This window comes from Rhizophagus irregularis, chromosome 17 (assembly GCF_026210795.1).
Source record: "Rhizophagus irregularis chromosome 17, complete sequence".
Lineage (NCBI taxonomy): Eukaryota > Fungi > Glomeromycota > Glomeromycetes > Glomerales > Glomeraceae > Rhizophagus > Rhizophagus irregularis.
The window spans coordinates 3,289,352-3,308,199 of NC_089445.1; the positions used below are offsets into that span (position 1 = coordinate 3,289,352).

At 29.3% G+C, this 18,848-nt stretch overlaps 3 protein-coding genes across 3 annotated transcripts; 1 reads left to right on the top strand and 2 right to left on the bottom strand.

Annotated features, from left to right (window-relative positions):
• Window positions 1–5,822: 5,822 nt before the first annotated feature.
• On the bottom strand, window positions 5,823–6,209 carry OCT59_009425 (uncharacterized protein; the record flags this gene model as incomplete). The annotated part of the gene is made up of 1 exon (XM_066133544.1): window positions 5,823–6,209. One exon carries the CDS (start codon window positions 6,207–6,209, stop codon window positions 5,823–5,825), a length of 387 nt encoding a protein of 128 aa, XP_065999975.1.
• A 1,681-nt stretch (window positions 6,210–7,890) lies between these two features.
• OCT59_009426 (uncharacterized protein) lies at window positions 7,891–9,026 on the bottom strand (the record flags this gene model as incomplete). The annotated part of the gene is made up of 2 exons (XM_066133545.1): window positions 7,891–8,499; window positions 8,625–9,026. 2 exons carry the CDS (start codon window positions 9,024–9,026, stop codon window positions 7,891–7,893), a joined length of 1,011 nt encoding a protein of 336 aa, XP_065999976.1.
• Window positions 9,027–9,673: 647 nt separating this feature from the next.
• Window positions 9,674–11,926, top strand: OCT59_009427 (uncharacterized protein; the record flags this gene model as incomplete). Its single annotated transcript, XM_066133546.1, has 9 exons — window positions 9,674–9,831; window positions 9,885–9,967; window positions 10,037–10,193; window positions 10,264–10,317; window positions 10,457–10,607; window positions 10,681–10,959; window positions 11,021–11,218; window positions 11,291–11,482; window positions 11,732–11,926. 9 exons carry the CDS (start codon window positions 9,674–9,676, stop codon window positions 11,924–11,926), a joined length of 1,467 nt encoding a protein of 488 aa, XP_065999977.1.
• Window positions 11,927–18,848: the final 6,922 nt, after the last annotated feature.

Genomic DNA, 18,848 nt, shown 5'->3' on the forward strand with positions numbered 1-18,848 from the left:
ATGAAAAAAAATGTCATAATTAAACCCCTTTAAAAGTGAGATTTAAGATACATCGCATTTCCTAATGTAAAAATGAAAAAAGACATCATCATTTATAACAATTAACCCCCTTTAAAAAGCGAGATTTAAGATGCATCGCATTTCCTAATGTAAATGAAAATGTCATAATTTATAACAATCAAAACCCCCTTTAAAAGTAAGATTTAAGATGCATCGCATTTCCTAAAATATATTATAAACAAACACCTTACACATTTCGTTTAATGCAAAATAAACAAATACTTTTTCTCACAAGTCTGTTTATGACTTGTTAACTATCAGTTATCTTTCAGCTTTGCTGTGTTGTAATAACCGAAAATATAATAAAATAGAATAAGGATAAATAATTAGCCGATGGATAAATAATTAACCGATGGGTAAATAATTAGCCGATAAAATTATATTTATAGTTTAGTTTAGTGTAACAAGATAGTCATATGATAATAGATCTTTTATTTTCTTAAATTTTCTTAAATTTTTATTAGAAAAAAGATAGTCGTATTAGAAATAATTTTCTTAAAATGTACAAATATCTGCAGATTTCGTTAGAAATTCCACAGTTCGATTTTAAATAAATAAAAAATTTTATTTCACCCTTAATAATAAACTAACATATTCTTTTTGCCTTTTTCTTATGATGAAAAAGTGCCTCATTAATTATTTTAATTAATGATTTATTAAAATATTAAATTTGGGGAAATTATCGCAAAATTAATATTTGGGTAAGAAATAATGTTTTGAAATTTTTGTAACTAATTTTTATTTTGGACCAAGCATAGATATTATTCGAACTCAACACGTCGGTAGCAACATACGATAATTTATTATCCTATGGGTGGCATGTCACAGCGTCCTTATCTTCATTATCTCTTGGTTAGTTTAGTATATACTTCATTTTGTTTTGCTTTTCCTGATAAATTTAACAAACTCATCATCCACGAATTTTCTATCTTTAATTTGATAGATATTATAAGCTCTAATGAACGTATATCCAGTTGAAATTAGTCCTGTTAATGTTAATAATATTATAAATGGTATACAAGATATGGAAGATATAGAATATTTTAATATAGATAAAGAAAATAATGATGATTTAATAAGTACATATCTCTGTTAAAACGCTATATGATATTAACATATATAAAACTAATGACTAACATATTTACAAGCAGTTGCATCTGAAGATATTTCTGAAGATATTTCTGAAGATATCAAGTTCGATACATGAGAAGAAGTTGATAACTATTTTGATGAGTATGATATAAGAAATGGATTCGCAATTGTTAAATATAGAATGGAACGAAATAGTAAAGGTCGGGTTTACAAAAGAACTTTGATCTGCAAATTTAGAGGAAAATACAAATCTAAAAAAAAAGTAGAAGCAATATTAAAAGGAATACAACGAAATACCAAGACAAAGAAATTAAGTTGCCTGTGGCATATAAACTTAACTTTTTCTGAAAGTGCAACACAAATAAGTATTACCCTATAAAAAATATATATACAGTTAGTATACTGTATTTTCGTATTTTGCGAACAGTATATTTATAGTATTATTACCATATAATTACAGTATTTTCACATACTGTATATATTCGGTATTCTGCACACCGTATCATATATATGGTTTGCATACAGTATATTTTTCCAGTTTCACCCGTATGTTTTATACTTGTAAACAGTAGAAAAACCGTATGTTTTATACTAATAAACAGTATATTGTTTTATATTTTATATTGCGAACAGTATACTTTTCCAGGATAAACCATATATTTTATACTAATAAACAGTACTTTTTTCCAGTTTAAACTGCATATTTTGTACTGATAAATAGTATATATTATTCAATTAAATCGTATATTTTATATTTGCAAACAGAATTTAAAATGCATTTATAATCAATAAAATTTTTATTAAATAATATTAAATATACAAATATTTTTTATAAATAATATAAATAAAAAACTAGTATAAAATAATATACTATTTGTAAAAAAAATAATATTAGCAAAATATAAACAAAAAAAAAGAAATTTAATTAGTAATATTATCATTATTTTAAATATAAAAAAGGAATAATAAAAGGTTAGTAAAAAAAAGAAATTTAATTAGTAATATTATCATTATTTTAAATATAAAAAAGAAATAATAAAAAGTTAGTAATATTATTAATATATTAGTTAGATATAAAAAAGTAATAAAACGATAGTAGTAATAATATTAGTAATATATTAAAAAAATTAAATAAAATACATAAAAGTAAAAAAAAAATATAATTAATATATGTTAATATATAATATTAATATAAAAATAAAAACATAAAACGGTGTACATATAGTTGTTTAATTAATATTGTTAAAATTCACCATTACAATTCCTGAGAGATATTAGTGAAAGTAATTGTTAATTGATATATGTGCATATCACTTTTTGTATAATTAGTAGTTTGGTACAAATATATATTATATATTATTAAAATAAGTTTTTTATTTAATTTTTATTATTAAATGTTAAAATAATTTTGGTATTCATTTTTATTGTTTTTTTTTTCTAAAAAAAAGAAGAGAAAAGAATATTTTTGCAAAAAATAAACAATAACATGTTATTAATGCATGTGATCAGCGATCAGCTGAATTTTAATTGGTTAAATATAGAAATGCGAAAATTAAAAAGCAGAAGTATTTTTTTTAAAATTTAAATCATACAGATTGTTTTTAAAGTTTAATTAGTAATTTAAAAGTTCTTTTTTTTTAATAAGAAAATTTGTAAAAATTTTTCTTAATACTGCTTAATTTTTAAATTAAAGCCTTAATACTAAATTAGCTAAATTAGAATTAAGAAAAATTTGTAAGAATTTTCTTTGATACTGCTTAATTTTTAAATTAAAGCCTTAATATTAAATTAGTTAAATTAGAATTAAGCAGTATTAAGAAAAATTCACAAGAATTTTCCTTGATACTGCTTAATTTTTAAATTAAAGCCTTAATACTACTAAATTAGTTAAATTAGAATTAACATATAGGCTGATTTATGGAATTAAGTTTTTATATTCAAAAAACTAACTTTATTAAGAAAATGCAAATACAAGTTACATGAAAATGATAGATTCACACCGCTGATATAAATAAAATTGATTTGATTATATTATTTTTTGATTTTTTTTAATAATATCATTAAAATTAAAAAATTTAAATATAATTGTCATGACAAAATATTGAATAACTTAACGTGTATGTGTGCTAGACGAATGAATTTATATTCATTAGAAAGAGGTAATCAAGAGCTATCCATAAACCAAATATCACATGAATTGGATCACAAGCACGGGTAAAAAGCTGACCAATCAGGTACCATCCCGATTGGTCACTTTTTTTTAAATAGTCACCTGATTTGTTCAATAGTTAGAAATTGGTATAAACTTTCGATCGGGTACCAATCAGGTTATTACCTAATTGATAACTATTGTTTAGTTTAAATTTACCGATTGATTTCTATTGTACTGTTTAAATTTAAAATTACCAATTTTATAATTTATAAATTTATAAACAATGTTTTAATTATATTGAAACTAAATTTATTAATCAGTATTACTAGAAATATGAATTTACTGATTTAAAACTAATCATAACATTATTACAAATGAAATTGTCTATTGATAGGTATGACTGCCATGTAAGTAATCAGTTTTCGGTTGCCTATTGTAAATTTACAAGGTAAAAATCGGCTATATATATTATGAATCGGTATAATACAATCTCTTGATAATTCGTGAAAATAATCTTTCCACAATTCAATATTACAGCTTTTATCATCCTGATTGTCGATTCTGCAATGAAATCTTGTTTTTTCCCTCAGTACTCACATATACCATTTTATAAAAGCAAGTCGATGTGTCTTTGCATTGGTTGGAAGCGGAACTGTGTGCTCAAAATAAAACTGCACTTGTCCGGAAAAAATATCGACAGATTTATCATCTTGTATAAACTTGCTTGTGACATATGAACTTCTTTGATATCGAGGTGAGCATAGCGGACATCCCTATTTTATCACAATACTGACTGATCATTTGTCGATCATTTGCCGATCATTTTTCAATTATCACATAATATAAATACCATTGCTAAAAAAATATACATAATAATTAATATGTTCAAATTTCACAAATAACTTAAATTTAGTTTTAATTTATTGTGTATTAAATTTCATTAGATTTTATTAGTATTTGGCATATATTTATTCATTTTACGAAATTATTCACTAATTATGTTACTAATAAAAAACCTGCATTATGAATCAGATCACTGCATTATTTTTTTTATAGATTCTACATAATATAAAGAATATTTGTGCAAATTCTTAAGTTTCGCACTCACATATTCATCTTCGCACTTCAATTTTTGTCTGATGATCGGCAATAATTAGTGAATTACCATATACAAATAATATTTTTATAATATTATTAAAAATTGTCTAATAATTACATAATTAAAGTCATATGATAATTTAGTGTTTTTACTTAGATTTCCATTATTTTTTTGCCACAAAATTTGAAAAATATTTGTGATTTTGCAATAAGTTTTTAAAATCCGGAATTAGTGATCAGCAAATGATCGGCAAGGTGATATGAGCATGTCCGCAGGACCCCGAAGAATACATATAATACTGGGATCCAATTTTGTATAAACTTACTATGTAATTTCTTAATAAGTCATATGTTTGAAATTGTATAACCAAATAGCAGTTATGCAAAAAGTCAGATTTTTATTTGTATAACAATAATGATTTTTACAATAAGTAAGATTTTCATTTTGTATAACGGATATTAGAATTTTTTTTTATATACGTTTAAAATTTTTTAGTTTTTTTTTATTTTTTGTTTAAGAAATTTTTAAGATATTTTTTAAAAAAGAGTTTTTTTATTTGTTTTAAAAAACACTTGACATATTTTTTAATAGAAATTGTTTTTTGTTTAAGAAGTTTTTAAATGTTCGTTTTAAGACATTTTTTTAATAAAAATGAAGAAATTTTTTTAAAATTCATTTACAAAATTAAAAAAAATACATTTTATTACATATCTCGGCATCTAGTGATCATAGAGAAATGAAACACAGCTTATTAGATTCGCCTCAATACAACGAGTCGAATGGTGGTAGTTTCATATTTCTAGGCGCGATAGATGCCGAGTTATGTGATAAAATGTAAAAATGCACAGTAGACGAAAATACAAAGTGCCGATGTGTGGTATAGCTCAACATCTATCCACCTAGAAACACGAAACTACTACCATTCGATTCGTCTTGTCAAGACGAATCCAACGAGTTGTGTTTCATCTTTTTACGATCACTGGGTGGTGAGATATATAACAAAATGTATTTTCTTTTATTTTGTAATATACATCCAAATTTTTGCATAAAACTTACTATATTATACATATTGGGCATCAATATCTATAAGGTATTTAAAATTTTAACATGCAATTTTGTTTAAAAATTTTATTTAAGTTATTTTTTAATAATTTTTTTTAAAAAAAATTTTTAAGTATTTGTTAGAATTTTTAATAATATTTATTAAAATTTTCAATAAAATTTATTTGAAATTTTTCTTTAAAAATTTTTTTTTTATATAAACTCAGATTTATAATTGTATAATTTATAATAAAATTTGAACTTATGTGATGATTTTGTATAAAGCTTCTAATAAAATTAGGTGTATAAAGTTATATTAAAATTTTGGATCTGGATCTGAGTTGTATATGTATTCTTCGGGGTCCTATGTCCGCTATGCTATCGAGGTGCAAATGCAGATCCAAAGATTTCAGTAGCAATCCGAATACGACCGAATTGAGACACATTGGGCGATACAACGATTGGTTGATTTTCAGAATTGCTTGATGTCAAATTATTTGAAACAAATTCGGCAATTGATACAAAATCCCTATTGTATGTATCATTGTAATATTTTATCAGAAGTTCATATATAGTATCTGGTAACGATACTTGCTTTTTTGGGGTAATCATTTCTCTGGGAAATTCTTCACAACCGGTAATTGTAACGTCAATATTTTGATGAAAGGTTCGCATAAATCGGTAAAGTTCAGCAAAATCGAACCCATCGTAAGCCGCTAAACTTCTAGTAGTTGGCCTATTTTGTACCAGAGATAATGCTTCCATCAATTTTGGATTATCCGATTGGGCGGATATTAGGCAATTTAGCCGTGAATTTTGCGTGATGATTCGCATCAATTCTAGTTCAATAGCTCGCTTACTATTTGGAAAAGAACCTACAGCAAGATGATAAATAAATTAATTCATTTATACCATTTATTAAATTTAACTTATACCGATAACTTATACCGATTTATATATACATGCCACCCAAATTATTTTGGACTGCCGTAATTATAAGTAAAATCCCAAATTCAATTATGGCATCCCAAATTATTTTGGCACTTTATATAGTAAATTATATATAAACTGAATGAATTATGACATCCCAAATTATAATTATGGCATCCCAAAATAATTTGGGCAGCATGTATAGATTTATATATATATTTACCTAATAATCCGTTCATTCTTTCAAACGAGTAACACCAGAAAGAATATAATGGGCCATAATCATGGCAACAATCGACAATATGGAGTGATAAATGGATGTTTGGAGTTATCATTTCTTTTCCGTAATACGTTTCAATTAAACGAGCTACTTAAAGCAATCGGCTATGAGCTTCGCGCAATGCATTGGTGGCGATAATTCGATAGACAAGAAAGAGCAAGCTCTTACAAAATTTGCTAATATTTCACGATCGGAAGTATCTAGGAGATCCCACATCAATGAAGTCACGTAAATTAAAATAAACGATTTCTATTGATTGACCGTAAATCCAGAAAACCCTTCCCCGGTTGCTATTTTATACGGAATCCTTCTGATATCTGCTGGTACTTTAAGAGCTTTTGCTCTTCTTTCCATTAATTCAAGGTCCTTTTTAGTGATTTTTCCGCTATCTATCCATAATTTCTTTACGATCCAATGAGCAATCCCCAGGAATAAACAGTGCATTGGATCGACAATAAGATGTCTTATCGGGTTGAAATAAGGCAATCTTAGCATTTCCGACCACCGCACGTGAGTGTCAGAAACATGTTTTTTTCTTTCTTCCTGAGTTCTGCACTGTCTCCAAAGTTCAGCATTTTGTCGATGCTCGTTTGGATCTCTGGAAATGTACCAATCATCCATATCGTCAAACCCACCAAAATTAAACCTTCTTCCGCTGCTATTGGCTGTTTTGTAGCATCGATGACAACTGACCAGTGCCGAAATATGTCCACATAATTTTCTAGCAGCCGGTATGTCATTGCTGCAGCAAATTACGGCCATCCAAATTCTTTTACCAGATGGTAGATCGACACCATCCCAGAATTCTAACAATTCGTCGACAATTGGACTAAGAAAATGATTAATCTTGTGTAATTTTACTTCTTCCGGTCCTGGGAGAAGTCCAAGATATAGCATGTTTTCTTGTTTAAATCTAATATCACGGGGAAGATTACATATGACCCCATAGATAACACCAGAACTGTAAGCTGACGAATTAAATGGCTGGAACAAGTCTAAATTAATCATGATCCCAAGATTAAAATCGGCCGTCTTATTTGTAAAAAATCGAGTATTTGGGTTGTTTAAGGAAGATGGAAAGCTTTTTCATACATCTCTATCGTAAATATCGGTGTATAAACCTGGTTCATTTCTCCGATTTGTCCATTTCTGAAGTGATTCTTCAAAGCCTGGGCGTTGATACATCACAGTCAATTGCTTTTTCAAAGATGGTATCGGATATAACATTCTGGGTCTTCAGACAAATCCATTAACTACTGGGACTTTATTAGTTAATTCTGTTCCACATATCTGCCTTTTATTACGCATAGGATGGTTAGGAAATTCCACATAAGTGCATTGGAATCCGGTATTTGTCTCATTTTGTGGATTTCCTGGCAAAATTTCTGATATTTTATACAGAATGTTGCATTCAGAACATACCACACATGTCCTATTTCGTTTATTAATTCCTAAAAGTTTTTTTGCCATATAAAAACTTGTAGAGAAATTTTCAAAACGTGTTCGATCGGTATTCAATAATACCATCCTGAAAAACTTAATAAGTGACTCAATAGCAACATCCGGAACACGAAATCTCGCTTGGTATTTGAATATCCACAGAAGTATCCACGAATCATTAAAATTAATGTTCATGTCAAAATATTCATGGTCTAACTCAAGATCATTAAAATCGGGAGCGGTAAATTCTTCAATCGGAACATCATCCTCATCTGTAGTAGAAGCTCCATCATCATCGCTCGGTACTTTATCTTCAAGTTGAACTGGTTCCAGTTTATTAGGTTGTTCAAGATTTACATCACGAAACTTATTGTGGCATTTTTGTCTTTTCGGTCCATCAATCGGCTTATTATCAGTTTCATTATCGTTTTCATCATTATCATTTCATTCCGATTCATCATCATCGTTTCGTTCTGATTCTTCATCATCGTTTCGTTCTGATTCTTCATCATCATTTCGTTCTGATTCACCATCATCGTTTCATTCCGATTCTTCATCATCGCTTCATTCCGATTCATCATCATCGTTTCGTTCCAATTCTTCATCATCATCGGTATCTGATAAATTCTCAACGACTCTAGTTCTTCTTTTTTTTCTTTCTTTAGAACTGTTGCTAGAATTGCTTTTTTTCTTTCTTTAGAAATGTTATGTTTTTTGCTGGTTCCTCTTGATCGAGAAGCTTGAGATCCGGTAGCGATGGCTTGGAGTTGTTCTATTTCTTTGCGATGTCTCTCAAATGTTCTGGGATCCACCAATTTACTACCTCCGCAATGCAATAAACATTTACATTCAACCAAATTTCTAGTTTTAGGACCACTTTTAGTAACTTTGAAACGATCTCTATTAACACGATATTTTCTTGGTCTTGGCATATTTGGTTTGATATAAATATTTACCAACCCAATTTTATTTTAAATTTAAATAACCTGATTTAATAACTTTGAAGTTTGTTTATAAAATTCATCATAATTAGTTCTCAATCAGTTAACTTATTTCATTTAGTTGATTAAATAAATTCTTAAAATTTCCATATCAATCAATTAATTTATTTCATTTAGTTGATTAAATAAATACTTAAAATTTCCATATCAATCAGTTAGCTTATTTTATTTAGTTGATTAAATAAATTCTTAAAAATAATATATCAATCAGTTATCTTATTGCAATTAATTAAAAAATAATAATATCAATCATGATTGAACAAATGAATTTTATGTATCAATTAATCGTATGAACGTATAAATCGGAGAAATTGCGAGAAAATCACTATCGCTACTATTTTTAATATTAATTGCAACAGTTAATTAAATCAGTTTATTTTTATTTTTAAATATATCAATAGTAACAGTTAATTAAATCAGTCTATTTAAGCTAAAATAAACTATTGGGAATATATATATGAGCTAATTTAGACTTGACTTTTTCTTCTCGCTTGTTACCGATTTTTGTAATATAACCCTATATTTTTCTATCCGTAAATTTACTGAAACATATTCTTACTGAAATATTATAATTAAATATGACTAAAAAACATAAAAAATATGAAAAACATGAAAAGAAGAAAAAATCTGGAAAACGGTACCACTCGGATATAGAATCCTCTGATAACGAAAAACCTAAAGCTAAAGTGCGAAAGACCAATAAAACGGTTCCAAAGAAACAAATGGACAAACAACGGTAATTTAATTTATTTGATTTTCGTCAGATTCTTTAATTTCTCGATTTATTAGCGATCAATACTTAATATTAAACCAACGAAAAGACAAAATACCCACTTTAATCGACTTTGTTGAAGACGAAGAAAAAAATATTGGTATATTTTGATATATTTATGTAATCATGCCCGAATTTATTATATCACCCAATAATTATGAATTTAAAGTACTCAATAAAGAAAAACGAACAAAAAGACGTCAATCAGAACCAATGAAAGGCCAAAAAGGCCGAAAGTCCGGTGTAATTGACTTAGTTAATGATGACGATGATGATCCAATTCAACAGGATGAGAGAGATAATGATCAAACCGGTATGTTATTAATGTATATATTATAAGTATATTATAATAAGATTATCAAATTTTATCAATTTTATCACAATTTTCTTTTTTAGCATTTCAGGAGCAGGTCGAAGAATTGAGTCAGTTGATCCAGAAAATAACGAAAGGTAAACAAAAAGCAGCAAATCTGAAAGATATGATTATTGACTGGTCGGGAGTAGAAACCTCAGATTCTCCAGAAAAGAGCTAATACGTATCCCGATCACCGAAAAAGAACCGATATATTCAAGCTTATGGAATTGCCAGATCATCAAAAAGTGCCCTGTCTCCATCCTCATCCTCATCGTCATCCTCATCTCCATCTCCATCCTCATCCCCATCCTCCTCATTTTCATCTTCAAATTCGTCGTTTCTTCATTACGAGGAAATGGATCAGGATCTAAGGACTGCTTTAAGGGTAACTATTTTTTTTTTTAGTTCAGTTTAATTCCCTAGATTGTTTGCTAATCAGTTGATATTCTTACGATTAGAACGAAATTGCCAGAATTATAGACCGACTTCCGGAAGACAAAGCATTAAATACTAGGAAAACTTTTGATAGTCAGCGAAAGTTAGTCCAAAATAACATAATTCTGGTAGTACAAAAAACGATCAATAAGAATATATTCTCTGTATCCGACGGTGTGATTAAGCATATCATGCATGAGAGACATCATCACCAGAGAGAGCTACTACTCAATAGCGAGAGGGATGCCAATTGGAAAGATCTCGAAAAAAGAAGAAAGCATGCAAATTCAAGACGAAGTGATGTAAATATTAAATCGTTATTTTTATATTACCTTATCTTATAATTTTCTATTAATTATTTAGAAGCGGGAAAGACGAAATAAAACTATCGACAAGTTAAAAAAATTAAAAGATCGATTGATAAATAAGTTCCACACCAACGAGCTCCGGCCTCTTCAGACTGATAATCGATACCACAGTCCAGAGGTATCGGAGACCGATAGCGATAACCCTAATAAGCGAAAGATCATCATACGGGATCTCAAATGGAGATCAGCTACCGTAAGTATTCGAATAATTTTTACCAATCGGTGCATAATAATTCGTATTTTTATTCTTCTTTTTTTTTTATAGCTATGCTCTTTTTTACGAAATTACGTCAATAATGCAGCGTCAAATGCTCGACATGTAAGAAAACGGGTGTATGATACTGAATACGCTCCTAATGAGGACAGTGCACCCGTTAATGCCCCCAAATGGGCAAAAGTCAGTTACAAAGGATCGTTGAAACATTTAGTGGAAAAATATAGTGCTAATCGCGAAGAGGTAGACGACGATAAAAGCCAGGAAGATATACATGCTGCCCAAATTATTTTGGGATGTCATAATTATAATTTGGGATGCCATAATTCATTCGGTTTATATATAATTTACTATGTAAAGTGCCAAAATAATTTGGGATGCCATAATTGAATTTGGGATTTTACTTATAATTACGGCAGTCCAAAATAATTTGGGTGGCATGTATACAGGAAGACGACGATAAAAGCCAGGAAGATGACGATAAAATGCCAGGAAGACGACGATAAAAGCCAGGAAGATGATGATAAAAGCCAGGAAGATGACGATGCAACCGGCGGAGAAAAGAATGAAGATCAGAAAAAAGAGCAGGATGAAGAAGTAGACGATAGGAAAAAAAGGAAAAAGAGAAGTGTAAGTCTTGTTTCAGAAGAATACGATAGTAGTGATAGTAGTAAATCGGTGGGATGATTCAATTATATAATAATAATTTAGCAATAAATTTATTTCTGTAAAACCGATTTTTATAATTTTAATAATTAATATATAATCGTATTTAGTAAACTAACCAAAATATAATTAATAAAACCATAAATTTAAAATAAAAATGTATGGCAATTGGAAGATTTTTTATTGGTTGAAAAGTTAACAATTGGTATACTGATATGTCAAATAGTAAATGGCCTATTGTAACCCGATTGTACTCTATTTAAATATCCGATTGTACTTTATTTGAATATCCCGATTGGAACCCTAATGTACTCTTATTGCGCTATTTTTTGGTAGCAATCGGGATTCTCTCGATTGATAATAAACAAAAAAAATAGGGGACCAATAAGATGGAAATCAGGTGACCCGATTTCCATCTTATTGGTCCCCTATTTGTCATCATTTGACCGGTAAAGTTGCTGAATAATTACGTTCAATATATTTATTTTAACCTTTGACTTTGATCGTTAATATCTTCACATCTAGTAATTCGATTTGAATAATTTTTTTTCGTTCAGGTAGAGTAGATTCTGGGCTTTCATATGAATATAAATATATGTGTTTAGCATACATGTACGCCGAGATATTAACGATTTTGTTAATTGAATAAAACTCTGACACAAAAATTTTTAAAATTATAATTCTTACCAAAAGATGATCTTTACAGGTATTATTGGGCTCTTTTTACTTTACTTAACAAGTTTTTATTTGCCATTTCTGTTTTAAATTGAATAAATTAATAAAATCAACTTTAAAAAGTAATTAACAAGTAGAATAAAATTAGTATAGTAAAAAACAAAAAAAACATCTCAAAACTCTAAATCATAACTCACATTTTTATTTTCTTTTATTGTAATTTTTGGCGCCTGACTTTATTTTTTTAAGCTCCAACCTCGTCGATTCAACTTCTTGAGATATTTCTCTAATATTATTTGTTCTCTCTTTTTAACCTCTTTAACTTTTTTAATCACATCATATGATATTTCTCTGTTTCGCTGCTGCGCCTCCTGCAGTCAACGTAAAACTTCTCTTGAAAGTCTTTTCATTTCTTCTCTATAGACTTCATAAGATGTACCTAATATTATGTCTTTTATACTTATTTTTTTGTGCATGACCTCTTGTCTTATTGACTCCAGAAATGTATCTTCCACTATATTAAGCTCACTACCACTCAAAGTTCTTTTCCTTGTAAACTCTAAAACTTTGGAGCCAGCCTGAAATAATTCCTTACTTTCCTTAAGAAACCTATACTTATATTCTGTACAATTGTACGCTGACTCCATTTTTGTGTTAATTTTTAAGTGTTTTATTAATAAACTCCTCCGTTAAATGTATTTTTCTTTCCACTGAATTTTGGATGGAATGGTCGTCAGAAAGAGTTCCATCCAATTAATCTATGCAAATCATTCCACTTCAACCAGTGATTGTTTTAACATTTTAATTTAATATACATATCAGTACTATCTAGACATCTCAAGTGCTTCTGTCTGATGGAGAAATTTAAGGAAAGGATATCCACTACAAGCCTACCCTGTAAAAAAAGTCTATCCGTTTTTTATATTCCATCTTTTGCTCATATTTCCAGAATTAATAACCTTTTTTGCAGAAACCTGTGATTTGCTACCAAGCAGTTACTCTATCGCATCAATTTTGAATCGATCACGTGATGATAAATTTTGTGATGATTTTGCAAAATAATCGAATGAATTGAAGTAATAAATATTTTCTGATTGTCGAGATATTTTTTTAATATGACAAATTAACTACTTTATAGGGACTTTATTTATATGAAATTTAATAATTTAAATTTGCATATTTTTTTTAATGAACACTTATTACTTTACATTCAGCTTGTACTAAATTTACATACGTATAGTCCACCAGATATTTGTTAATTATATTAGGATACGTATAACTTCAGGACTTTAGGTAGAAAAGCCCCTATTTATATAAATTATGTATCACGTGTATCATGTGACATTAATAATGACTGCAGTTCAACTTTTTTACTAAAAAAATAAACTTTTTAAATAGTTTGTCATTTCAATACAAGTAGTTTAAATTAGAGGTTGGAACCGACCAAAAAAATCTTAATCGATTAATAATCGATTAATATTAAAATATTAAAAATTTTTACCGCAGATTGCACCAAATTGTTTTTAATCATACATTTAGTTATAGGAAAGTCTTATTTATTATTATTATCATTTATTTATTTATTTATTTATTTTATTTTATTTCAGAAAGGAATAACCAATGACAAGTACATATAAGAAGCACTGGTCAAAAACTAATATATCGGGTAGCAGATATGTATCAGATATGTACCTGATATGTGTAGTATTAATGCTGAAAATCGGGTACCCGATATGTGTAAGATATGTGTAAATATATATATCATATACATATCATTTACATATCATATACATATCGGTACCCGATTTTCAGCATTAATACTACACATATCAGGTACATATCTGATACATATCTGCTACCCGATATATTAGTTTTTGACCAGTGATCATCGTACTTTCTCTTCCGTTGGGCTCTGCCCATTTTTTCCCATGAAGTTATGGATGAAAAATATGAGGATTTTTTGCCTTGAGTGATAGTAAAAGGACTTTTCGACGTTATATGAAGTTATTACTGAGGTCTTTAGTTTCGCCCGAACTCCTCACGGCTTATATTGAGTTAGGACCGTTATCATGAGTCTTGGAGTTACCAATAATACTGTAAGATGGCAGTTCTATACGAACGTTCCCCTGGGCTTTCTGAAAGGTTGAAAAGTAGTGCGTCTTGGTTCCTACGCCTTTAAAGTCTAACTGGCCAAGTGGTTCGCAGGCCGGACTGGTATTTCTTGGAAGGAGCTCCTGACCAACGTATTTCTTGCTAGTTGATGTTGTTAACGGGGGAGTTAGTCTTCTAAAATAAGGAGACGGAGTTGAGGTGTATGTTTGGTGTTTTTTACTCAGGTTTTTCTCATTGCACTTCGAGTTTTCCTGAGGTTTATGTTTTTATTTTTTGCTTTTTGTTTTTCTTGGTCACTTTTTTCGGTGTAACCTTATTTTCTTTGGGGGGTGGGGGGATACTGGAAAATTTGATCGTCATGGTGGCTTGGTGTTACTAATTTTCAAAATTGATGATCACTCGGGTGATAAGGGGGTGACAGGTTGGGTACCGCAGTTTTTGTAGTATGCTGATCATGTGGTCACATGTTGGACTATCATTGGATTGACTTATCTAGGTAAATCTTAGGTCGAAGGATCGTTCGCAATGAGGTGGGTGTCCTCCGTTTGGGATTGTTCGCAATGAGGTGGGTATCCCTTCGGGGATTGCATGACACTAAAAAGTTCCCCATCGGCTGGACTGCATGACACTAAAAAGTTCCCGGAGGTCTTTGTGAAATAGGTTTGTTATCCATAGTATGTAGTCAAATAGGGGAAGTTGAATTTTATGCGTTTCTGATAGTGCTAATGGTAGCTCGGAGGTTCTTTACCGATTCTAGGAGTGGGTACAGCGCTGGATGGGTTACGTATAGCATAGTCGACTTTACCCATTTTGAAATAGATTTGGGGGGAGTAGCCGTAGTTATTTATATAGAGAGGGTGGGGTTTTATAATCTTAGCTTTTCTTTTTATTTGTAATTTCGGAAGATTATTTGTTCTTTGTTTTCTATTAGTTCTGCACTTGTTGCGGTACTTTATAGATCACTCTGTGTTCTCTAAAGTCACTTCAGCATTAATTAATAAAATTCAAGCTCAAGCTATGTTTGTATAGTTTTTGACCAGTGAAGTAAACTACTATACAGAAGAAATTATACAAATATGAGTGCTGTGGCTATAAATCCCTTAAAAATATTCAAAGGATTTCACCCTCCGGGCGGCACTACTCTAACAGTAAAACTACGCTACTGATAAAGGGTTCGAAAAAAATAAGAAAAAAAGAACTAATAAGAAAACCCTAAAAATCTATAAAGAGAAAAAGTTAAAAAAAGTATAAGTAGGTAATTCGGTGAATAGAGGTTATAGCCCATTGGGCTTAAATATGAAATAAGAATAAATTTCTATAAATAGATGAGTGAAAACGTGAAAGATCCTCGTTTAGAGATGATAGCCATGGTAAATTGTGCATAAAGTTGGATGAAGTTAAGTAGATCTATAGATTATTATTATCTAGATGTCTTCTCGTATCGTTGAGAGAACAGTGATAGCCATGATCGTTACGTGGTGATGTTATTATATGTGTTTGTGAGTGTGTATGAATATTTTGACGGAAGTTAAAACGATAATTGGTAAATGATTTTTTTGATAAATTTAATGACTTTTTCAGTTGTTTCCATTGTAATGCTCTGTATTTCCAAATGTTGTCATATAATTCTTTGTGTAATTCAAATAAAAATTTTAATAAAATGTTCTTTGTTGTTTGTTTACTAATTTTTGCTGCTTTGAATGGGTATGTGAGGTCCGATGGGACAAAGTTCATTAAAAGACTATGTAATTGAGGAATGTCCTAGATTTGTTTAGGGGTTTTTTGATCCATTAAAATATCGGATTGCGTGTGATGTGCTCTGAATATAATGCATATAAAGAATTAGATTCCAACGTGATAAGCGTTTTGTATTTTTCGTAAAATGTGATGAATATCGGCGTAATAATAAGAAGTACTTGTGGGCAATTCTATAGGTGTTCGTTAGATTCAATATGAGAATTGCATAAGAAGTATATATCATTATCTTTAAGTAATTCTGGGTAATTGCAATTAAGAATGTCTAATGTCGGTAAATTATTGCTGGAGCATTTAATTCTCCAGCTTACATGTTTAAAATATTTCTTACTGGTGGGTTTCGTAAACGGGTTGTATTTGAACCAAAGTTGTGAAAATTCCCAATCAATAATATTTTCTAGGGAATAGTCTTTAATTTTATGAAGGTTTTGGTGAGATAGATGTTGTTCGAAATATTGGAAGTTAATAATACGTTTAACTGATTTACGTATATTTCGGTCGATAATAATTGAATCGTTGAAAGTGAGGTGACATGCTTGAGTAGTGATGTGTCTTATGTTGATTTGTAAAAAGTCTTTTGATAACAATCCTTCTTTGGCGAGGAGATCGGCAGCATCATTTAACGGGTGTCCCGAATTCGCTTTAACTTTAAATAACGAAATTTTCAGTTTCAATACATTAATAATGTGCTTCAATGTATTCCATAAGGCACAGTTGTTCAGTTTTTGAAAATGTCTAGCTGTGAGTTTTGGAGGATATAGCATATTGAAAGTGGCGATACAACTAGCCGAATCGGTATAGATATGTACGTTGCTATCAGGAGGACAGACTATTAACGATGTTAATATAGCTACTAATTCTGCTTTTAATGAGCTTGGCCATTCTTTACATGAACCTGAATGTTTAATATTGTCTGTGAAATTTGAGGAAAATATCCAATTGTAACCCATGATTGGAATGTCATTGTCTCTATTGAGCGATCCATCTGTATAAAATTCAAGATTAGTGTAAGAAGAAAGTGATGAAGTAATTTTTAATAAAGGTATATGAAGAGAATTAGGAGTAATAAGTTGTAAAATAAGATTTTGATTTAGAAGGTGAATATTCTGTAAATCAATATGTTGTTCTAATTGTGAATGGTATAGTATAGGATCTTCTAATATAGAAGAAGTATTTGAAGGACGTGTATTTCTCATGTTAAAATCTATAAGTACTTTTTGTTTAATAGTAGTGAATTGTTGATTACATTTGTAAATGGATTTATTATAATTTGGGTAGGTTAAATTACTTTTCGAAATATTGACTATAATAGTTGAATTTGAGAGTGATGTGATGTAACAAGTATTAGAATAATTATTATTAAGGGTATTAATTTCTGAAAGGTTACATCCAGTACATTTAGATAAATACATAGGACGTGACCGTAGTGTCAAATTAGAATGTGAAAGATGTGAATCTGGGATGTGAGTGAAATGTTCAAAAGTGATGGTTTGATGGTGATGGTAAAAGTGTTGTTTCTCGATAACTCTTCCAAAAATTACGTTATTAGTGCGAGGACGCCAATATGCTATCTATATGTTTTTAATTCTTGTAATATTTGAACTTTGATGAATAATTTTAGGGCGTGTAATCAGTGGATTTTGCGTTTTAATTGGAGGTAAGTCAAAATTAAGACGTAAGTTGTGTTGATTGATAACTATGTTGTCATATAGGTATTTATACCATCCTGGCGAATGACCTTTATTGTTGGTCAGAGATTTTTTAATTTCTTTCCATGTTTTAAGAAATAAACCATCTACTGTAATAATTTGTTCGAGAAAAAAAATATCTTTGTTTTTCAATGATTTAATAAAATTAAAAAATTGATTAGAACGGATAAGATATGATGATAAAGGATATACACCTCCTTTGGTGTTAAATTTAAATGAAAATTTAAATTCTAATTTATAATTATGCATAATGCATAGGAGGTTCTCTATTCTATTTAATTTTTTAGAAGGCGAGTCTAAAAATTTGGTAGTAAAAAAAGGTCATTGGTCCATAATCTGGACTGTGAATATAAAATAAGGTATTCAATAATATTTCGTGTAAGGGCTATTCGCTTGCGTTTTCATGCAAACGAACCCCTGTCAATCAAAAACAATTTTTCAATATACACGAATGATATAGATTTATCTAAGGATCATCATCACACATTCCCGATCAACATCTAACAAATCCAATTTTAACTTCATTTTGGGGAAATACCTCACATTCGTATTTTTGCATTTAATAATGATGTTTGTGATAAAAATTGGTGATCCCAAATGTTTAAAATGTTAGGATATATTTGATTATGAATAATTGTATTATATATTGAACGTGGTAATAGAAGTGAGAATTTATAAATAGAACGTATAGT